At 35.4% G+C, this 24,719-nt stretch overlaps 1 protein-coding gene across 4 annotated transcripts in view; it reads right to left on the bottom strand.

Moving 5' to 3' along the window:
* LOC142358738 (protocadherin-11 X-linked-like) overlaps positions 1 to 24,719 on the bottom strand; it is a 58,661-nt gene that overhangs the window by 5,881 nt on the left and 28,061 nt on the right. For 3 of the 4 annotated variants that reach the window (XR_012761842.1, XR_012761843.1, XM_075410284.1), the window contains exons 8-9: positions 1,662 to 1,798; positions 1,012 to 1,044 (exon numbers count right to left, since the gene is read on the bottom strand). Coding sequence is in view for 2 of the 4 variants with exons in the window: in XM_075410284.1 (XP_075266399.1) it covers positions 1,012 to 1,044; positions 1,662 to 1,798 (170 nt within the window). In the remaining 2 variants the exon portion in view is untranslated. The remainder of the gene's footprint in view (positions 1 to 1,011; positions 1,045 to 1,661; positions 1,799 to 24,719) is intronic. The other variant, XM_075410285.1, reaches the window with a different exon arrangement.

Here is a 24,719-nt window from a genome sequence, read left to right as displayed (position 1 = left end):
CAATTAAAACTACAATCGAGACAGCGAACTTTTGTTCAAACATTTGTCATTCTACTTTGAAATTGGACAAAAAAATTCACACTGTAAAACGACTTGCATTTTTGCTCCGCTTCCTGTTTCGGCGTGACCAAAATCACGTTTTTGATTTGGCATCAAATATCGTGAAAATTTCTGAACAGATCTTAGAAACAGATAGCGCCCCAATGCAATTCAAATTCTTCTAATTGTAAAAACCTGTAGAATATCAACATTCCTCTTCGAGTTATAAAAACCTGTAGAATATCAATACTCCTCTTCGAGTTGTAAAAAAGACACACACGTTTACAATAATTGCTTCAAACTAAGCTCGGGAGCAAATAAGAAGCCAGAAAAAATATGCATAGAACTCGCACACCAAAAATACACTGGCTTCAATCTGTCCAATTGGGTTTTTAACTACTAATGGTGGCATGTCCCATTTCGCATACGGCCGATTTGGACTGAATGACGCGCTTCACACAATTTTTGTTGACGACGACCATCCCAAGTCCAGATATACCATAGATTTGGTAGACTATGCAAATGTCTGCTCCTGGTAGCAATCTCAATTTATTTGAGTATTTGCTTGAACATTAATTGAATAAAACAGTTTCAACATTTAAGAGAATAATCTAAAGTTGGTAATTTCCCTCTTGCAATTCCTCTTTTTATAAGTGCCCATATATTTGACTAGAACAATAAAAGTTTCCCAAAAATTAGAAGTATAGTAAGCCCAATAGTGAATTATATGCGCACTCCAAAATTGCAAATAGCGCTATGCTAAATCCAGAAGATTTAATCTACAGACACAATTCAAAATAGTGTTCACACATTTTTGGCTGTGGGTCAGAATTTGCGTGTGTTAAGAAAAGGGTATATTTGCAAATAGCTGATAGGGTTGTTGATTATTATTGGGTTTTTGTTTGCTTTCTGATTAAGTGCATTAGAAGACAAGAAGAAGCCTTGGAAGAGAGAAATGAATCATGAACTCACAGAGAACACTCCTGCTAGATCTGTCTCGGGGGGCTAAACACAACCAACCATATATGCTAAAGGCGTCAGGACAAAATATCCAATGCCAAAATATTCAAAGGGGCGAAAATACCCAATGTACAAAAATCCCCGATACACTAAAATGCCCAATGAGCGAAAAAAACCGAAGGTTGCTTAGTATTTGACCCAATAGCCAAAACTATCAGGAAGGCAATTAACCTACACTAGATTACTTATAGTGCATCGCCACGGCTATGACTCTGAGGCTCGTGTAACTTGATATGAAACTATCACAACGGAATATAAGATCCGCGTAAATATGATGAGTATGATAAAAACATGCTTCTAATACCACCATAAATAACATGATGTCTACTACGCGAGACTACCATCTGTTTAGTCAATCAATATGACAGTTTAGCCATAGCATATACTTTTCAAGATCCCAGTTTCAATATCCCTGTCCGTCATAGTGAAACCGCAGTGGATGGATGGGTGGTTTTGGGCAAACATTCCAGTCTTTTAAAGAGGAAATTTGCAAACATATCTCTCATATTTAACACGCCTTTACACACATAAATTTCTCTTTTCTAAAATGGAATAATGATGGTGAAAGCTTTAAGAACATACAAAAAGGTTAAAGTACTTACAGCGTGGTTATTGCGCACAGGTGTCTGTGGATCGTAAGATTGGGGGATGCTGGAAGGTGGGTGTCTGCTGTAGTCATACGGGGCACCAACTCCCCCTCCAATCGCATACCTGTTTTGAAATGCAGAGAGGTCCTCCCCTAAAACATGAAGAATTGAGCGATCAGCGCAATTAACAAATCAATTTCAATATCATCAAGAAAATTTTGAACAATGAAAACACTTCGAACTCGTCAAACTTAAAAGGGGATTATGAACTTATGCTAGTCTAATTTTTACAGTCACTTTGACGTGTCGATAACTCGATCGACAAAAAGAGTGGAGAGACATACAAAAGTGACATTGAAAAGCTCTTAAAAATCCGATTCAAACCTTGAAGAGAATTTTTCAGGGAATTTTTTGTTAATCGAAGAACCGCGAGTCCTGAATTTTGTTAATTTTTTTTCACGACACATTCAGTTATGCACTTAAAAAAATGTACTTATGTATAAACTATACGCAATACTATATGCATGATCAAATTGATAACATACTTTTCAGAAGGAATAATATTCAGTATCTTGAACTGGCAAAACAAAATGGTTACAAAAGTTGCGCAAAATAGCTTTTTTTTCATTTTGACGTCAGAACAAAATAATTGTCAAACAAGATTCGAAAGTTCCAAGAGAACGTATCAAAGAACAGAAATTCTTTAGATTTAATATGAGGACGTTAAACAGTAGTTCAAAAACAAATTTTTTGGGGTTAATAAACCGTTTTTCCCCAACCTTCGAGCTTCAAAAAATCAGCCAAAAATACGAATCGCGACCGATTGCTTATGTAAAGCAGGAGCCGTATCCATATAGGTGTCTGATATTATACAAAACGAATTCGACTGACAAATTTAAAAAATTGCCAAATGGTTCTTCCTTTAATAATTTGGTCTCTACAAAACTAGCTGCCAAAGAAAAAACAGAACACGTGAATTCCTGAAATGACATATAAAATACATCATGCAGGTAGTTTATGTAATCAGTGCTTATTTTTAATCAAAGTTATTAATCAATGCTTATGTTGGCCATAAGAAATGCGGAATGTGACAAATCTTAACAAGGGCAAAGCTTCATTATTTTTTCTCAACTTTGGTATTTTAAGCATTGGAACCTAAATTAAATATCGATCGGTATAATAAAAATTGTTTCTCGGAGTCTATTATTTACTTCTTTACTATAGTTACAGACACGCAGGCAGTAGCACCAAAGAGAGCACCATTAGATCAATTTGTTGCATTTCCAAGCGACTCACTGATCAACAGAAAAATAGAGAACAATTTCCTTGCACAAACAATAAACATCTGTATAGTAAATACATTAGAAAAAACTGGGGGCCATGTTAAGAGCATAGACAGACGGAAACCTAATTTAGGCCATATATTGACTCTATTAAGGTAATCATATCGATGCAAGTAGCTACTTAATTTTTTGTGCACAAAAGTGTTTAACTGATTTCTTATTAGTCTTTTAACCTCATCAACGAAATTGGAATCAGGAATAACAAAAATATTTCTAAATTTGCTGGCCGTACTCGCTGTACTGTTTTGGGAAATCTGGCGTTGAATGGTAGGCTTCATATCCATTTTTAGTAGAATAAATTAGAAACTTCAAATTGGGTCTAAAATAAAATTCCAATCATTTAAGCATTTCTTAAGTAGCTTAAAACGCAGAGGTGAAGCTCCTGGGCTGAAAATATTGTGTAGCAATGGAGAGCTGACAGAGTCAAATTTTGTTTTCAGAAAATTGTTCTCAAAATTCTTGTAATTTTTTTGTTTGATTTCTGGTGACCTGTTGGTAGCTCCGTAGAACAAAACGCCATATTGCACCACTGGTTTAACATCTGATCAACTGTTTACTAGTTATCATTTTTCATAGTTTGGACGAGCTTTTTTTCTACACATGCAGTATATTCAATGAAACTCCACTTCTCATCGATTGTTATACCAAGATAATTAATAAAACTTTTGTTTTCGGGAGGTTTTTCCTTCATAAAGTATTGCACTTCAGGCTTCATGGCAGTTTTGAATAATATCGTTTTACTTTCATCAGTGTTTCTTTCATCAATAATGTGTTTTACTTTCATCAATAATGACATCTAGAATGATATCTTTATATGACAACTAGTAGCAACTTTTCGTTTAAAATTTTCATCAGCCTTTTAAAAAATAGGGTCTAAATCATACGTGAAATACCAATTTATCGCCAAATTCAAAAAAAAAAAATAAGACCACATTTTCTAATATCAGCTGTCTTTTTGCATACTTTTTTTTCTCGCCTTCGAGTTGATCTGACAGTATGCAAGCACAAACTGTTTTTAGCTTTATACTCGAGAAGCAACGAAAAATGAAAAAGAAATTATAAATGGGCAAAAGAATTTTGGTTTGGATATTGCCTTCAGAGACGCAAAAATGACCAAAAACTAGACCTTAAATCAATAAATGCACCCTGAGATTTACTTATTTATCCCCAATCCTTATGGGGGGAAAGTCAAATTTATCCGACAAAAATGCTTCATTCTAAAAACCACATGAAAAAGGGCAGCAAGGTCTCATTAAAGGCATACAAATGACTAGAATGTTGAAATTTCTTTATTTATAAATTTACTCAGTTCAGCTCTCGTTTTCGCAGAAGATTTTAAAAACCAGCTACGACACCACTTCACATTAAATTTTTAATAAAATAATTGACACTACATATCGATCTGTATCATCAAGTCTATCAAAATAATTTTTAATAATTTCAACCTCGGAAACAGTTACGAAAAGATTCATTCAAGTAAATTCAAGAAAAAATATCCGCTCAACTGCTTTATGAACAGATCAAAAGGCATGATTTGCTGACAGAATTTGTTGAAAGAAAAATATGTAGTAAAATAATTTCAATAACCGTTACACAAAAGGAGCAAAGTATAATTTTTGTAAATTCGTCTTAAATGCATGCTAAACCCAAACATGCAAATTCGTCTACATTCCGCTTATCGCTGAGACCCATACGCAGCTGAAAAAGCTTACGCAATCTTGAGAAGCAATAACAAATTTATGAATCATATTATTTTGATAGATCCAAAGGTGGACGTAGCACTATTATTACAAAGAACAGTGTTGTATATCACAAACGCAATTACACAGGACCGATGTACAGAAAGACCTTTTATCCGATCATAAATTAATCCAAGGGCACCCCTCTGTTTATGACTATTGACAAAATAGTGATGGAAAGCTGAGACAATGGGCTGAAAAGAGACACTTCCTTTTTGCATCAAAAGAAGACAACGAGAAAAGAAAAATCGAATCGTATCCTTCGCACACTTTCATCGTATCACATTTCATTCATTATTTGACTTGATTATTATCGGGTTATTGAACCACTAAAACTTTAAATCTCAACCATATCATAATAAAACCAAAAATGCACTTCAAATGAAGATAAACCCAACGTTAAACCACTAAAAATCGAAGTAGGTTTAAATTTATTGCTACGACCCCTCTTGAGGGGGGGGGGGATCTATATACTCAAATGGGCTTTTTTGTTCAGCCAATTTTCGCCGATCGATATATTCATCGTAGAGAGTTGAGACTGGTATCATTAGAAAGCTCGTCCAGCGTAGAATCTGGAATTAAAAAGATTTTTTAATTTTCGTTTTCTACAGGGAGTTATCGAGTGAATTCGTCAACTTTGCTAAAATTTGTTAAAACTTTTAGAAATAGTATTGTTGATTTTATTTTTAAAGACAAACAAGCATTGTTAATTATTCTGATTTAATTTTTGATCAAAAAAACTCTGGATAAATATTTCAAAATTCAGCCTTTTTCATCAAGAACAGCACGAAATAAGCTACTTCAGTCCCCTTTAATTAAATTTGCCTGCAGTACACCCCCAAACAACACTAATAAGATCTTTGTTGACTAAGAAGGGGGCTATTCCTACTTCAACTTCCGCTGAGAGTGCTCTGTAATTAAAACTTTGCCGTTTTTTGCTAACTTTACTCGCTGATTATCAAAAACGCAGAATTTATTTTTGAGTTTTTAACTAACAAATTATCCATATCTACAATATTCGAAAAATCAATTGTTCCTAACGGACAAAAAGCAATAGGAGGGCTAGTTTTTGGCCGATGTTGGACTGTTACAATCTACAAAGAATTCGGATTGTATTCAGTCGGTCTCTTTTTGAAAAAAGACCTTTTTTAATGATAAAGAACAGAACATATCAAATCAAAGCTCAGGAGAGAGAGGTCCAGTTGCATTTCTAAGCAGCTCCAAGCTAATGCATTTAGTTTTTCACTTAAAAGTTTCTGATCGTTTCCACTTTTAAAAATAATTGATTTCTAAATAAAAGAAGGGCTTAATGAACATTTCCTCTATTTTTTTCTTAATTTGGTCAACTTGTAGCTTAGTGTCAGTTTTTTTAATTTTGTCTTTAACTGTCATTTTTACTTTGTCGTTTCGGTCGTATGAAATTTCTTGTATAGTAATAGGTTTCACTGGCACTCCATGGAAGAATAGATGAGCCGATATTCTGATATTAAAAGATAGCTGATGACTCTAATGACTTTGAAAACAATCGTTTTCCAAAACTGAAAAAAAACTTAACTTCGCAAGTTTCTTCTTTTTATTTTTCTTTTTGTTACCTAGTCTGGTTAATTACAGGTAAAATATGACATTATGGGTGTCAAGTGAACGCTTCGAAAGGAATTTATGTCCCAAAATCTATTTTTTTTAAAGAATGCGTCATGACCTTACTGACTTCGACAACGGTTTTTCATAAAAAAGTAAATTATTTTGATTTTTTCATATTTGACGTTCTTGTTGTAGACGCAAGACATATTCCGGATAATTGCAGTTCTCGAAGGCTTCCATTGGATGAATAAACGACCCTATTTAAATATTTTATTTTGTAATTAATGTCTTTCATGTCTTTGGATATAATTTTGTTTCGAAAAAAAAATCAAAATGATTACATACTTTTGCCCTTTCCTCCTTTTTCTCTATTTGTTACCTAGTCTCACTACTAATTGGTCACACACTACATTATCGGAGTTTGAAGAAGGCGTAATCGAATATATTTTGAGGGCCAAAATATGGGTTGACGGTTCTGAGAGCGTTTTCTGGCAAGTTTCAATTGAATTTATTATTGTTGTTTTTTGTTGTTCTTTTTAGCCGCCTAAAAAAATGAATGAGGACAGGTACTAATGCCCTTCTATAGAAACATTGGTATTTGTAAATCTTTGGGATATTTTACTTGAAATCAAATGGTTTTCATTACTTTGAAGTTAATTGTTCTAAAAAAAATAAGCGAATTTTTTAACTTTACTGTTTTTGTTCTTTTTTCTCTAATTGTTACCAAACCTTCTTATGGACTGGTCCATATCTTATCTGGTGATTTTTGAAGTTATTTTGTTTAGTTTTAGGTTTATCTGACGGTTTGTTGACTTTGTTATTAAATTTTGTTTTTTAAAACGGACATAAAGTTTTTGATGTAATTAATGTTTGTTGTTGTTGTTGTTTGATTTTGCTGTTCGTCTTGACCCGCTTTCTTAACATCGGCATATCACAGCAATCTATTGCTTCATTATTTACTCCACTGAGTTATTTGCTTTGGAGGAAATAATCTTATTGGGAATCTTATTGTTCACACACAATTTTTTTGAAAAATACTTGGGCTTTTTTTGGGTTTTTTTGGGATTCCCAAAAAATAATTTTTGGGTTTTTTACTATCTCTTCCTCATTTGGTAGACAATTATGTCAAAATTGTGGATGGGTGGGGTCGGAACTTTATGTGCTATCGCACATTACCGAGCCGCCTTGTATTGTTTGAAGTTTCAAAATAAACAGGCAATCTCGCTAGCTGAGCTCTCCCTCTTAAATGATTCTTACATGCAATGATACCTTGTTGAAATCACTTTTAAAACTAACTCTTAAACTAACATTTTAGAGAATGAAAAGTATTAAGAATCTAAATTTTCATCTAAGCCAATTTTAAAAGTTTTTAAAACCAATTACAAAAACTATTTATTGTGTAGATTATATGGATTCACTTTTATAGGAACTTATCAAAGCTATCATATCTAACAGATAAATGCCTTTCACCTAAAAACAATGTTCAGAATTGACCAGTTTATAGAACTTTCGTGTGACATTACTGAGGCAGCTAAAAATTAAAAAAACTGTAGCCTCTCTCGTTCAATGGCTAATCCAGGATTAAACGGCGGCTTCACTTTCTAAGAAAAAATGTCGAACGGATAGCTTGCTGTCTTGAAATTGTTATAGGCTTTGTTTAATAATACATATCTCAACTTAGACATTGCATCACTAGCAGTCGCACTATCATTTACCTTCATTTTGCGCATTTTGACCATCCTGTAAAGGACGCCTGCGTCAACACGATGTCAAAGAATCATTCAAGCCCGATACTACATTAGGGTGTTTTTGTTGACATTTAATTTGTGAGGAATATGGACAGACTTTGAGTCAGAATGGTCTTTGTTCAACAATTTGAGTGACACTTTGGCATTGAGTGGACCATGACACAAGAGACCACAGCGATTAGCCATTTTTGACTGTTTTATTCAATCTATTCCCATAAATCTATCATGTGTACAAATTTTCCCATATTTAGGGGGCTATTTTATCCACTTAAGCCGAGATCGCGCATTAATTACGCTATAAAAAGGTCGATATTTTTGTGTGACTATTTCTTTTAAAAAGGGGGAAATTTGTAATGAGATGGGTTAAATATTAACTACGTGGTTAACTTTTTGTTCTCGTGATATCATTAACAGCCTTTTCAGAGAGAAAACTCTTCTTTTGAAGAGCTCATTTTCGGGATAATTTAATGCATTTCACAAAAATATCAGAGTGGATTGTTTTGAGACGATTCTTAATTTGTGATGGCCTACTTTTAACCACATACTGCGAAATAACAATGCTAGCTGCAGCTATTCAGTGCATGACTTGGGATCATAATCATCAATTTAGCGTGACTTATGGAGAAAAGCATTTTATGGGAAAAAGAGAGAAAATGTGGCCATGTACATTGACAGGAGCATAGGATGGTAGTCAATCTACGGATAATGTCCGGGAGAGTTAAGCTGATAATTTAATGTATCTGTGTGGAGGATAGAAGATGATTATGATGAAGTATATATCAATATCCGGGTTGTTCCTGCACTAAACCCTCTCTCTCTTTCCCCCTTTCTATGGCCTACCATCCCAGGAACCTTTCAATTGCATTGAGCTCATTCAATTTATTGTAATATCTTTTTGAATATAAAACTCGGGAAATGAGATTTTCAAGAAGAACAACTGATTATAATTTCATGGCAACTTAATTTTCTCATTTTGACACTGAAATGTCACAAACTGCATAAGTCCATCACAAGCGCTCATTGCCTCATCTAATATTAAAACGATCCCTACCTACTTAGGTTTGTTTTCCTGATTGGGAACTGTTTGTTTTGCAGATTAAAAAACTAAGCCGTCCTGGTTAGAACCACCGGGCTGTGAAGCACATCCTACTAAGAAAAAGTGCAGTGAAGACGTAGGAACTCTAATAGTGTCCATTTCACAGGTAAAACAAACAACTATCATTATGGAAAGCGTGAACATTGATATAAAGTTAGCGCATATATATAAATATAACAAACAGTGAGATGTTTGTCAATAATTTTGTTTATGATGCATATTGTAGTAACTTGGCGAGGAGAGAGCAGTTGAGTACAATTACAGTCCCCTCCCCTTTCCCAAGTGCCTTGCATCCAAAAAGTAGGCAATAAATCTCAATTTGAGCTCTGGGAATTCTGTCGTAATAAAGGCTTTCACGCATCATGGGGGATTTCAGCCACCTGAACCAACAACTACATTGGCAAGATAAAGAGGCACAACCTACACAATAGGATATGAAGGAAGAGATTGTGGGCTGCTAGCAAAACAAAAACAATGAGGCAAACAGCTCACGATATCAACTGAAAATCTGGGATTGAAATTAATGCTATTTTAATTTCGCGTTTAGAACACAAAAAGAAACTCATGTTGATAAATAAGTTGTTCTATCTTAAGAATAATTAGAACCAAAAAAACAGTAATCTATAACCACAGGCATTGGTATGAAGTATAGTCACTACTCGGCAACGGGCACTTCTCAAAAAAGTGTAGCATTGCACATTATTATAGTATTAAGCATACTTCTAAGCACTAGTAAAAGTTAGGCATACTAATATAAACCGAGATCAATTAAACTCTAAATCTTTAAAACAAAAAAAAATTTAAGCCACAAAATGTTTCAACCATTATTCGATTAGAAAACGTAGCCAATTAAAAACTGATTGAGATCAAAATTTTACGGATTATCGAAGCACTATCGAACTCCTGTAAAATTTAAATACCAATGAAGTGACGAGCCAATGAAGATAAAGTGGATAAAAAATTATCCGATCATATGCCAAGGTGATAGCACTGTATGCCCACGCTATTGAGTGAAAATTTACAAAGCAGATGTGTTCCGACAGAAGCACTCTCCGTAGTTGCTACAAATTTACCGATTTTCAATTAATTTCAACTTAGTCTTACCGCCTATTTTTCTCGATTTTTTAACCTTAAGAACATAAATAAAAGAAAACAATTCGTCTGCACTATTATCACAAACAAATTTTAAGGGAATCTTCAAAGAATTGAAAACTTACATTTAAGAAGGTATTTTGAACATAGTTTTCAAAGCCGGCATAGTTTTCAAAGCAAGATGCTGAATCAGTTACTTTAAAAGATAGAACTTCAAAAAGTGAAGCTTTATGTTTTCGACTCAATCAAAGTCAAGTATGGGCCTGCAAAAAACATACGTGATAAACAAGCGTTCAGGTAAAGATTTTGAAATTTCGAAATTATTTCAAAAAAATTACTCGGAAATAAAAAATTTCACGAGTATCAGTAAAAAGTTTCACCACAGATTAAATTGACTTTTAGCGGTAGATTTCAAGCTTTTTGAGAGTTTGATTGACCTTGGAATTTTTCAGTCCTTTTGGTTGATTTAGGTTTAACTTTTTGATTAAAAATTACTTGTTTTAAAACCTTCGATGCCATCAGTTGAATCAAACGGACACCAGACCCATTGCGGGATCTTTTCCAGCAGCGCCCCCATCCATTTAAGTACGTTAGGCACCCTGCTATTTATATGTTTAAACATCATGCAGGGTTTGAGTTAAAATGTGTATAGCAATAAGTCACTACATGTAATGTAAACATTCTTCAAAAACATATTCGTATTACATTCTTAGGAATTACGTGCTTTGCAAAGGAGTCTACTAAAATGATTTTGCCCAAAAATATTGCAAAAAATGGTTGTTTATGAATTAATCAGGAACGTATTTATGAAAACAATTAGCTTTAAGGAAGCAAAACGTTATTGATTGGGGGGTGCCTTAATTTCAGCTATATAAGACCGAGGGCTAGGTAAAAATATCAACAGTTACATGACAGAATACCCAAATTGCCCCAATATCACATGCCAAAAAAGAACACAAAATAAAGCCAAGTAAAATTACTAAGTAAGCCAACTCAAAAATTACGTTTTATTAATTTTGTAGTCTTTCAAAGTCAATGCATTGTCCGCCATTACAATCAAGACAACACATAACATTTGCAATTAATATTGTATTCCAATGCACCAAAAGAACAAAATACGTAATTTTTAGGACATCAAGAGCAAGCCTAACCGGACCATCGTGCATGGCCATACCTCTCATCCGCTGTGGGGTGTAATCCGAAACCTGTGGGGCGGTTACCGCGGCGACGCCACGAATATTGCGAAACACGAACATTGGCGCACCAAAGACAACTTATAATACGTAATACCGTTATTTCCCTGGTGTTCCTTTTACTTGACCGACTCAATGTTGAAAACCTAGTTTATTCTCTTTGATCCTTATTTTGATAAATCGATAAATTGCGATTGGTATCACAGGACTGTTTTGTTATACTTAACTGGGTAATTTTATCACGTGCTCGGTAATGATTATTTGGGTCTTTCCCATTATAGCCACCCCCAGCTTAGAGGTCAGATACCCTATAGACCCCAGTCATGGTAAACATACCATAATGGGGGGCTATAATTTCGTGGGGGACTATAATGGGAAAGACCCGATTATTTTATACCGAGTCCCGCGGGCCCCTGAGGCATGTCCAAAAAGCTCATACTATTAAAACTTGAGCTGCCTTTGTCCTACTGTTAAAATTGAATACCTGACGTAACCAAGTTCAAAAATATCTTAAGAATGGTTCAAAAATATCTTATATATAACCCGACTTCTCAAAACAATTTCAAAACTTTGTTACAAAATAGAGTGCTATAGTTTAATTATGAGCAATTGTGTTTGACCGAAAGACAAGACAATTTTACAAAAAAAGCGTAGCCTAATTTCTATGGTAAGAGAAACTTCTCTGAACAAGGCATCAGCGAAAATCACACTAGAAATGCTATTTTTAATCAAGAACTGAGACAACATGACCTCAGACTAACGTCGAAGCAATTGGATCTCGAGATCGGTCAATTAGGTAATGCGTCCCGTTGGCAGCGACAGCCGCCTCATGGAAGAATCATGAAAGAAACTTCAGTTCCTTCTACATCAAACCCTTTGAATAAATTTTAAGATGATACTTTTCTTATTCTATTTTTGGTTGCGGCACGTATCATCAGCAAATGATGCGCCGCTGATCATGATCTAAACTGTGATAGAGTAGACATAAAGCGGGAAACAATGCTTTCTTTCTTTCTCTCTAAGATTCAGTTTGATAGTTTCAATATTTCAAAAATTTAAGTTAGTGAAGTTTCTAGTACCTTGATGGTATGCGTGCGTGGTCGTATTTATATTTTAGACATAGCCTTTGTAGTCTGGCTGTTGCCGCTATTCTATTAGAACAATTCAATATTTTTGCCTTTATGGGCGTGCATTCAATTTTTCAACAGAGCCAGCATTCCGGCATTTGTTTGTCTTATTGCGCTTTATAATATTTCACTCCCCGTCTTAACAAAGCAGCACAGAATTGAACAAAGCCGATTGCTTAAGACGTTTTCCCTTCTTTGAAGTAGCAATTTTCCGCACACATTTAAATGAGAATCCATGCATTTGATCTGAACAAATATGTCTACAACTCAAATGATGGTGAACTTCTTTTCATTCTGTAGTTATGAATATGCAAGTAAATCGCACGTGGATTTGACCCAAAATGGGCAATATTAAAACAAGGCAAGATGATAGCGTGTAGTTATGAATTTTAATTTGCTTTGTTCAGCTAAAAAGCATTAGTAATAGTAACGAGGGCTTAGTTGGAGGTGGTAGCGGTTTTATGTAGCGGCATTTTCTTTTGACATAAATGTCATCTATTTAGAGTAAGAGAGAAAAAGAGAGGTAAAGATAGAAGAAAGTAGGGGGCTAGGCCGGCTCAAGTTGGGTCTTAGGGCTTTTTCTCGAGCTACTACAGCAGCCCTGTTAGTGACGTTAGGAAAAGAGAGAGACAGAGAGAGAAAGACAGGCGGAAACGCATATTCAGCCTTGATTGACACATAATCCACATAAAGAGAGGAAGCACGTGAAAAGATGCTGCTCAACTAATTTATTCACGCAATTTCACCCTCCAGCACACCTCCTTCCATCTCTTTGTTCAACTGTTGTAAAACACACTTAGCCCATTGTAATCCACAATCCCCACCCTCCAACCCACACCAACACATATAACCACACCCCTCCCCCATCACCCTCCCTTTGCCCCTCCCCAACTAAAATTACCCCTCAATACTGCCCTTCTTATTATATCGCTAAACAGAGACAAATGGTGATTATTCAATACAACACAAACTATTTCTAATTGTGTCTATTCTCTATTAACAACCACAGGTCACATCTTTAATTCAGCAAGAGTTGTGTAAAAAGTTGCAGTGAATTCAGGCGTCTCTAACTACAATCAGCATTTGCGATAAACCGACACACTGAACACTTTATCACCACAATTTTTCCAGAGGCATTCCACGCTCAATTTTTTTCAATTTCTTTCCCCAAATTTGCCCTCCGCCTATCTAACACACCTGTTTGATAAGTAAACAACAGGCCCTTGTCGATCAACTGGGATGGGAGAATATCGAGGGAGAAAGAAAGACCCGGTCAAAATTTCAATCATTTAAGTGGGACACTTTACTTCTCTTTGTACACAAGGAAATCTAACTTATTCCTGGCCACAAGTCATCTCAACTGTCATTCAGCCACCAACCAGACCCAGTAAATATGGTCACACCAAATATCCGGACAGGATTAGATTAGTGGGTGAAGTTTAACAGACATTACAGGATCACCAAAAGGGACCCGTACTGTGCACAGCTTCAGAAAACTGTTTTTATTCGAGCTAGAGCTGAAATTGTTGGATGTAAAATATAACTCAGAAAAAAATGCCACCCGAGTATTCCAACCGGTTTAGAAATCAAGTCCTTCAGCATGATTTGCAAGACGATGATTTCATAGCAGATATTGAAATTGCACTGAGCTCTTATATTGAGAAAACAACACAACAATACACGAATTTATGTATATGACACTGCATGTAAAACATAGATTGAGAAACTAAAACGCTCTCAAATCATATAGCACGAGTTTTTTTGAACAACGAAATTTCGAAAAAAAAGAAATAATCAAAAAAAGAATATTAATTAGGAATTAAAGAAATTTTAACTAGTAAAGAACCTCATCTTAGGAACTCAAAGCTTGCCAAAATTCAAGCAGATAGTCAGTAAAAAACTGTTAAAATTGTGTCATAAATCAATTTAAAATTGACACACTGAAGAAGAGTTGCAGAATAAAACTGAAAAAAAATTGTGTATAATTTTTGCTCGATTTATGGAAACTGAAACCACTTAATTCCCTCTTCATTTTAATCAATGTTCAATATTGAAGTGTTTTCCTCCCATGATAACTGAGATGAATAAGTTATCTGTAGCAATATACACGTCAAAAATTGGAAAGTTTCCAGTTTCAACACTAATAAGGGTGCGAAAAACAAGATTGCGGCCCTCACAACAGAGCAACAAATTTTTCTCAGAGCGGTCGAAACGTTTATGAAAATTGTTAGCTAGCATCACATTGTCAAGGTATTGAACACATTCATGTTGATTCAATAAAGAAAAATAATCCGAGCCAAAGTAATGCGTTATCTTTTTCGTGGAAATAAAAAGTGATCGAACAATTCGTGAGCATTAATGCGAGATGCAACCATTCATGGTGCAAAAAATTTTCAGCCTGAAGCCCAATGAATTGCTCTCGAACAAGTGGTAAATGTCTGCCTTTCGTAGTCACTAGCTAAGCTCAGGGAGTCTCTCTTCACTCAATGAGGTATTATAAATGTACAGGGGAGCAAAAAATGGGGGCGGATGTAAGAAGGACTCCGGAACTCTAAAAAATTACCCTTCACTAAATGAATTTATGTTTCTTCAGCTGTTTCGGTGAAACACATACATAACGACCACCGAGGCTCTTCAGTATCACAAAATAACGATATTTGGACAAAGGAAAACAAGACGAGCAGTACAAAAATGCTATTAACTACATTTGAATCTACGCACAACAAACGTTGCCACAAAAAAGTAAACCTGCTTAGTATATAAAAACACGGCAAAACTTTTGAAAAAATTTGTCCTAAATATTGTTCCAATTTGAACACAAGCACAGGTTCATTAGCTCTATAAATCACAAAAAAACCTTGAATTTCCTACACATATTCTTTCACAGATTGGAAGTTTTTTATTTCAAGTGAGTCAGTTTGATCCACAGTCTGCCAACTATGAAGCTACATAATAACTCAAGTAAATTCCTAAATTTTGTTCTGATAATCTGTGGATTTTCTGTGAACATTTTATTTCAAAAACGTACTTTTTTTCGTAAAACTATTGCAGAGCTGCCAAAAAATAGGCAAATATTCCTTGCAATTTAAATACCTGTTAACACTTTGCTCATATATTTGATATTGGGCATATTGTCTGAAATTTTAATTCTGGAAAAAAACATGCAACACCATTTCACAATTGATCGCATTTCTGTCTCCGTGTAACTAACTTCTCTAAACAAAAATGAATTATATCACACACAATAAATCAACAAGGGTTTCAAAATACTTCAAGAATATTTCCACAAAAACCAAAAGTCGAGAAAAAAAAATTGAGAAAAAGCGACCGTCAAAAATCCGCCCTTCCAAAGCATAATATCAAACAAAACGCTTGAAAATAGTTAAATCAGATCAAGAAACAAACAAACAAACCGTGATTCATGTTAAAAGATATCGAAGTAGTGAAAATTGATTCTCTTACTCTGAAACATTTTGGTTGAAACTTTACCTTAACTTTACCTTATTAACTGTTTACCTTAAATCTGTTAAGGTAAAAAATACCTTAACTTTATTTAGTGTGTAAATGGTTAATTCCAATTATATCTTGGCGATGCTAAAGAAATCCCCCTTGAAGATGCAGCAGAATTCTTCATCCATCAAAAAATTACTTTTCCATCCAAATCCCAAATGTTGAAGTTCAGCACCACTGATCGAATGGGGCTGACTTTCGAAAACGGTAGAATATTATAGAATTAGTCATTTCAGAAATCAATTCAAAAGTTTGTTTTCAATGCCAAAGTTAGCTTGAGATGTTAATTCAACACATACTAGAAAACACGATCACCATTACTTAAAAGGGAAAAGAAAAATAACAATCGGTAAATAAACTATTTCAAAGGCGCTTTTCATCTTCTTTTTGAGAGCAACTTTGAGAAGTGGAGAAAATTGAGGGCCTTTGATTGTGATTTCATTATGATTATTGTTATTTTCATCTTTCATAACCTCTTTTCGCCTTTCAGACATGAATATCATTCAGGCCATTTCAATCAATTAAATCTACCTGAACCAAAATTTTATGGGCTGAAAATATTTTTTAGGTTTTATGGTGACTTCAAGTAAGAGCATGCAGCAATATTGGGATAGCATAAATTAAGAATTTTTTAGGAGAACAAACAAGACTGATGAAAAATGAGTAAAAAAGAATAAAGAAAGTTGTTTAACGGCGTGTAAGCCCCATGATTTAAAGACTGACCGCATGTGGCAATGGTCTTTGTGGCTTTTTATTTCCCATTTTATGTGGGTTTCTTGCTTTCTCATTCTTAATTTTAGCCTGTGGGCGGAAATGCACACACACAGAGAATAAACAAGGTGAAAAACGGAGAAATCAAAAGAACAAACAATTTAGAAGCAGAGCAATGCGACCTGGAAATAGCCCTGCAAAGAATAATTAAAAAGTATTATAAACCAAATAGTAAGGCTACAACCTGAATGTTGTTTATGATGGTGAATTGATTCAACTCAGTCATAGATGAAATTAAAAGTGGGTCACCTAAACAGCACGCAGTGCAACAAAAATAGAGCGTGTCTGTGTTTCACTCAAATTACACATCCGCTGTTCTTAAACGTTGTTTGTTCAGCCCAGTTTTTTTCCACTCGCATGTGGAGAAGTCTATAATTACAGATCTCTGTAGAGAATGGAAGCAGGGCGAAATAGTAATCAAGAGAGCAACATCAACCCTAAAATTAGCGGTAAAGATCCAGGTGCTGAGGCAATGATTTCAAATTTGCCGATATCATCATCAAATAACGAATAGAAACCAAAAGAAGTACCAATATTGACCAATTTCAACAGAGCCAATTCGCTTTAAATCATGAAAACGTTACATCATGTTGCCTCTATAGCTTAGCCAGACAAACTTTTTTAAACTAAGAAGTATAAAAATTTAGTTATTAAAAGCAAAAAGTGATGAAAGCACAAAACTTATCAACCGAGAGAAGAAAATAATAACCATAAGCAAAAAAAACGTCAAGCAAGTTGCTTTCGGACGACCAACGGGTGTCTCATTTCAATTCTAGACTGCTTTGGCGGTCGAATACAAGACTAAGTTGACTTATGAGTTTCAAAAAAGATTAATTTTAGAGCACTAATACCTATTGTTGATAATGATAGAGCAATTTAATCAACTCTCGTTAAAATAACCCCAATTGCAAAATTCAACGATAAAATAATACGTTACCATTAAATTAACACTGAAATCTGAATCGGCATTAGACTACGAGTTCATTGCACCATTTTATCACCACTATTACTATATAAAAAGTGGCGATATAAGAGTGATAAACTTGTAGTCTGATCGTGGCACCAGTGTGATAACGCTATACAACTGTTGTATTTCGCCACGCTTGTTGATTAAAAAGTTGATTAAAAACATAACAACACGGTTGTTCTCGCCCTCTCCAAGTAATTCAATAACTCGGCTTCACCTCGTAGGTTGACAACTTCTCGCTAGCAATAACCAGTTGAACAAAAAATTCATCAAGCCAGCCAGAGAGTATTCTGCAAAATTGGCCATGATTGAAGAGACTACAAACATTGCTTCAAACGTTGACTCAGACAAAGCCTCGCGAAATTATATAAATCATTTCAGACGACATCAGTGCGACAGGTTGGTCGACCTACTAGATTTGCACACCAAATGGGCACTTTTGACTAGAAAGGATCCCACATCTAAAAGAAGACTGCTAGATATACATTTGAAGAAAACGGCTCTCAAAATTTTAAAACAAGAAAACACAACGCATCCAAAATGGAACAAAAATGTAGATTTCGTTTATTCAAAATGTTAGGGTTAACTATTTATCTGAAGCATGAGAAAAAATCAAGAAAAATAAAACCACAGAAGTTTTGAATTTATAATGAGATTGGGGAACTAAACAAATTTCAAAGAAAACCTGCGAAAAAAGGGGAAAGCTGCTGTTTACAGCAAAAAACTGTTTCTCTTCAGGTCTGCCAGTATTCAGCAGAAAATGAAAATGGGTAATACATTTTCTACATATTCTATACATAATACCGCCCATCATTAAATAAGTCACGCCGATTTTTTTCCGTATTGTCATCATCACGTGAGCGAAAAATTTATTCTGATTATCCATTTTCGACTACTTTTTAAATGAAAAAAAATTTTCATCAAATTTGTAGTTTCTTGAGTATTTTCTGGTAGCTAATTTGAGTTTTAAAAAATTTGCGGTACGGATATGTAGTTTTAAAAAACCGATAAATTCTAGCTTAAATCATCAGCTCTATCTCTCAATTGATTCAAAAAGTATAAAATGGGTGCGCTACAAACTGAACATAAGCCGACTAACGTTAGATGAGCTGCTCTCGAAAAATAGGCGGGGCAATTCAATTCATAGAGGGTTGTAGAAGATGTGTTAGAAAACTTTTATCTGCGCAAAAAATATGCCCCAAAGGGGTTCGAAACCCAGACGTCCAAGATGTCAGTGCGACATCTTAACCACTAAAACTACAATGTCTTTCCATCTCTTTCAATCACAATAGCATTTATTTTAGCAACAAACTTTATTTCAGAATGAGGGTAACTCAAAAATGAAGCACTCAAGAGTAAAAAAGGTCACTAAAGAAGTCACAGAGTGTTTTACAACAAAAACGCAAAAACGGTCAAGCAACTCTTTTGCATAAAAAGGACGCACAGCTCTACATTAACACCAAACTTTGTTCGAGAGCAATTTATTAAGTTAATAGATTTGAATAGTATTGAAACTACATCCACTGTAGTCGATTGAGTTTGAGATCATTTTTTAAAATGCTGAATAACTGAGTTTTCTTCAGTTTCGGTAAGAAAGACCAAATCGCGACCAGTTGGAACACCATTAAAAGAACAAGTAGGACTCAGCATTACGTTCGTGACGTCGTACGGATATTCTATCAAAACAGCTTTTTGAATACGAAGTACCGCCATCTATCTATCTATCAATTTTCAATACCGAAGAATGACATGACATATAATAAGTTGGATATGGAATTGGCGCCAATCATTTCAACTTGACAGCAGAACGAAGACTTACTTAGAGTACTTAGAGACATATATTTATTGGTAAATATGAAAGCCTATAATATTAAGAGTCCATATTCAGGACAAGTTAATTAACTGTAATTTACACAAAAAATATTAATTTTTGATTCTTGGAACACTGACTCAAAGGTGTTACTGATTCTCAAAGTTCCAAAGACAAGAATTTAATTGAAAGCAGTAGATACTGTATGGGAGTACAACAAATCTTAACAAAACGCAATCATTTGCTTCTTGATGCGTTAATTAAGCGGGAAAAGGATCTAGATTTAAAACAGTGTTTGCAAAGATATTGGCCAGATCGGAAATAAACAAGGCAATACTCAAAATGAGAGCAATCAATCTCATCTCCACGGGCTTTTTATCTTTTCACCCATAATTTGCTGTCAGTCTAAACTCGTATTGGGAAACATTTCCCAATCAATCAATCATCACAAGAACTTTTCAGGTAAATGGTTACATGATTTGTGTGATAAAACGCAATTTGAGGAGTTCAAGTTACAGGTGTTGTTAGTCAATTCAACATAACTTGCAAAACTAGACTGTTTTACTATGCGCATCTCGATAAAGTTCCAAACAATAGCATCTGTTTATCAACAACAGCTGTTTTGCCATAAATCTTTTCACCAGCATTTTTCATTGTAGGTGTGTTTTTACAGTTACAGACACATGTTACAGTTTATAGCATGGATGAGGAACAATAATATTTAAGCTATGGTCATTACCATCCACAGTTAAATGAGGTGCCGATTGATTTCTTCTTTCAATTTGTGTTTAAAACCGTAGAAGTTTACAACACGGATGTTTTTTTAGAAAAGCATAAAAACCAGACATGTTAAAGTAATACAACATACCCTAAGTATAGAGTGCAAATTGCTTCTTAACTTGCTACTTCTCTTGCAGATGATAAGTAGTTCTAAATGTTGCTTTAAAGGGGGAAGGGAGGGGGAGGGTAAGTGTTACAAAAGAGCCTTAATGCAGGCCTGTCAATTAGAAGAGAAACAGTAGCGTGTTTAATCTCCAAATCCGGACATCTTTGTCTGATTAGAACGAGAGAAGAGTGGAAGCAAAAGTAACAGAGCGAGGAAAAGTTAGCAAGAAGAGGTCAATTTTGGACAATTTGTCTTTTCATTATCACTATCAGTGAAACTAACCGCAGTAAATATCCGCGCCGCAAATATTCAAATTCTTGCCGGATCTACTCTGTCCGTCACCCCCCCCCCCCCCCCCCCCGTGTACGACCCCAACTTTCAGATCATAATGAGTTGTTATATAGCACATTACTATGTAAAAAATCCACGTGAGCCAGGGGCGTAAAATTTATATGCCCAGAAAGCTTGGGGGGGGGGGGTTTTTAAGAAACGCAATACTCGGTTTCATAGGAAGACTACACGTTTCATTTGCTCAAACAAGCTGAACATATCAGTTAGCGTGATTATTTGAGGCCTTTGCACTACAGTTAGATACCACAGGTATGACCGCTAGAGGGAAACAGTTTCCTAATTGATGTTTGATTTAAGAATATGAAGAAAATAAACAAGAAGCGTGCTTCTGATTGTACAACTGCACTAGCGCCACTGGCCAAAAAAGAATGCAATATTCTGTTCATTTAAAATCAAGTAGAAAAGAGAATAAAATGGCATATAAAGAATAAAAATATGATGAGGCTTAAATTGTGGTACCTCCTCAGGTTGCGCGAGGCTTTATTCACGCCTTTTCTATCAAAAAGTGTACTCAAGTGAAGCGTCGGCCTGTGCGTCTGTGTTCACACACTTAAAAATGCAGTAGCTACTCTCATTCAAAATTCATTGATTTAGATCTGAACAATAGATCATAAAAAACAGGTGGTTCCAATATTCAACAAATAACACGTTCAAACGTACCATCCACAATGTAGAATGGCTGCTCCAGTCTTTCATCAAAGGAAGCGTTGTGCTTTACGACGTGCAATTATGACACAAGGGGATGAAAAGTGTTATATTTGATGGCAAACATTGACAAATTCTAGTGTTTTACAATTCAGCCTCCCTACAGGATGAAAAGGTTCCTTTCTGTTTATTGTTCACTGCTCTTTCTCTAGCGTCAATATTCACTTTGGTTGTCAAGGTGTGACAATCTACGCACAGCAAAAACAATACTTGAAAATTATATTTAGCAAAAAAATTTCTCAAAGCTCACTTCATTAAAAAAACAAACCAGGATAATTTACTGTCATGGAAAATTTAAAATTGTCATGCAGAGCGTGAATAATTTTTTTTAATGCATAGTCATGTTGATACAATGACGTCAATTAGGATCTTTTTAACAGCCACATTTTCGTGGAAACTTAATTCTCGTCTCCGATTGGACGCTAATTTGCTCGCTTGAATTCCATTGAAGAATACCCTGCCTTTCACAAAACGGGTGGATATACTTGAAAAAAAACTCAAGCGAGCGATTTATCAAAAAAACTAATATCAACCCGTGATTTCTTCATTGCATCCCACTGTGCTCGAAACTCGTGGCCAGGAACAACTGTCCGCTGCTGCGCTTGCATTGATAGTTTGAGAACTGTAAATTATGTGTTAATGTTTAAAATGGTATTGGGGAAGGGAACACGTGAAAGTGAGGGAATGGTCTACTAGGTATCACGGGGCTAACAAGGTTTAAAATTACAAAATCCAAGCAAAACTGCCCCAAAACTGCCGGAAAGTAGCACGTCGGTTTCGTTAAGATTAATTAAGATTGAAAGGAAAACATAACCGACTGCCGTCGGATTAATTGCTCTCCAACGACAAGCTAGGAGTTGTCTTTGGTTGTAGGTAGCTTAATCACGGGGAGGCTAGCCACAGATGGCGAGAAAAAAAGTGCGGGGGGGGGGGTTCAGAATCGACCTTCATTTATCTAATTTCTTTCAACGAAAATTGAATTCACGCAAGTAGAACAAAACGGTCGGGCAAAAAACAGCACGAAAAAAGACACACACATGCTCACAATAATTGCTTAAAAATTCGTTCGAGAGCAATTAAAAAAATAATAATTAACATAGGTACTTCCATCAAGGCTCTTAGTCCTGCTATTTTGCAAAAAATGAAGAAGTGTTTCTGATGCCAAGTAGCAAACTTTAAGGAAACTAGATTACAACTGCTCGTCAAACTAATTTTCACGTAATGAAAAAAAATTTTCCTAAGCACGTAACCTAAAACAAGAAAGTGTAGTCTTCGCAAACAAATCCAATCTCCTTTTCAAGTAATTTAAAATTACTTGAAAATTCGGCCTAGTTTCAAAAAGAGTAGCCACTAAAAGTACAGTTCGCTTTCTAACTCTGTCTGCTGCAGAAGTATTGTAAGAAAGCCCACTTTTTAGGTTCACTTCAATTTATGGCTAGACCAAAAATACCCACTCCACAATCACTCCAATATATCTAGATCTCATCAGTTGTCATTGGTTTTATGTTTTTCTTAATAGCCGATTCTCTTACTGTTTAGAAAGATAAACTCTTTGCCTACGCGATATTTAAATGCAGGAGAAAAAACATGGGTTAAGCAGTTCTAGTAATCCAAGAAATTAACAGTATATCCACCTACCAATATACACCAATCAATGAACAGTATGTCATCCATGTCTCCTTAATTTAAAAGGACAAAAATTCTCTGTACTTAAATTCTTATCGAATTATTAAAACTACTCTAATTATGAACAATAAAACCGTAAAATCCCAATTAAAAGGAAAAAGTTTTCACTGATCTTCTTTACATGATTGAGTCCGTATAAAATTTGGGGAAACTTAAGATCTATAAATATGACCATAAAGGAAAAGAGCGTATATAATTTAGACCCCAATTTATATCTAATGAGTTCTAGTTTACCGGGGTAATTTATTGCCTGTTACAGTTTAATCTTAATTTCGAAGTTTGAGGTGCGTTTGGGTTTCGGCTGCTGGATTTCCTTTTTGTAGGAAATTTGGATGGAAATAAATCTGATAAGTTCAATTCATTCAGTTCGCAACAAGCTATGTTTGTTCATGAGCCATAAATTAAATGAAGTAAGTGGTAGTTCTTTGTCATGTTATGTCCTCAAAGGCCATAAATTCTCCTTGTGACCAAGTTTGTCTTATAGCACGTGGTAACAGGCCCAAAAACAGTTGGGAACTGTTTACACGGTTCGGGATAATAAGGAAAGAGTGGAGAGCGAGTGAAATGTGATAGAGCTGTTGCGTATTGTTTCAATTTGGAAGGCACTTCACCAAACACTTGGTTTGAACAGCGGTTTGTGTGAAATTTGGGACGGTGTTTGATTTGGGCCAATTCACACAGTAAAGCGTAGGCTTATGTTAACGGGAGCGGGAGGCAGGAAATTGTTTATAAATAGAGTAATTACACGGGTCACAGCTTTAAGCCCCACTTGCAAATCCCGAAGGGCTAGCTATCTTCCTTCACAAACCACCATGCATGCATTCACCCTTGCACAAGGACCAAACCCCCCTCCCCCACCTACACCTCGGCCGCCTCCTTTTCGAAGACCAGCAATCACTCGCTCCTTCCCGTGATCGCTTTCCTCTCGTGCGCCAGATCTTGTCCACCAGCAAGTCAAAACGCACACACTCGTATAAACAACCCAAAACGCATGAACAACCCACATTTGCTTCCAATTGAAAGCACAACAGGCTGGCTCTATTGAAATGGCCTTATGGCTAGAAACATTTAACCGGGTCTCAAATAAGCTAGTTTTCTCTGCGGGCAAAATAAAAACACGCCAAGGGAGAGAGGGCCACAAAGAGCCTAACTCACTTCAATATGTTGGCTCTAACTACCTAGAACCCAACGGAAATTAGGTGCGCGAGTTCGGTAAACATTCGTTTCCGACTTTTGTTGGGCATAAAAAGTTGAAAACACTTTAGTATCTGGCCAATAATGGGAAGACTGTTTAGCGTAATCAGGATTGATATTTTGGAAAAGGCAGTAGCGGGTTTGCTTAAGCCGCAGGTATTCCAACAATTTAGTTGCCAAAGTTGGTTCCAATTCAGACCCATTGAGGAACCAACTTTGATAGCAAATCTCAAAACTCATTTATAGCTACACTTTTTATAGTCTGTAGCTTTAA

This window comes from Convolutriloba macropyga, chromosome 2 (assembly GCF_964194025.1).
Source record: "Convolutriloba macropyga chromosome 2, txConMacr16.3, whole genome shotgun sequence".
NCBI lineage: Eukaryota > Metazoa > Xenacoelomorpha > Acoela > Convolutidae > Convolutriloba > Convolutriloba macropyga.
The sequence above is the reverse complement of the archived record's forward strand: the minus strand, read 5'-3'. Positions and strand labels throughout refer to the sequence as shown.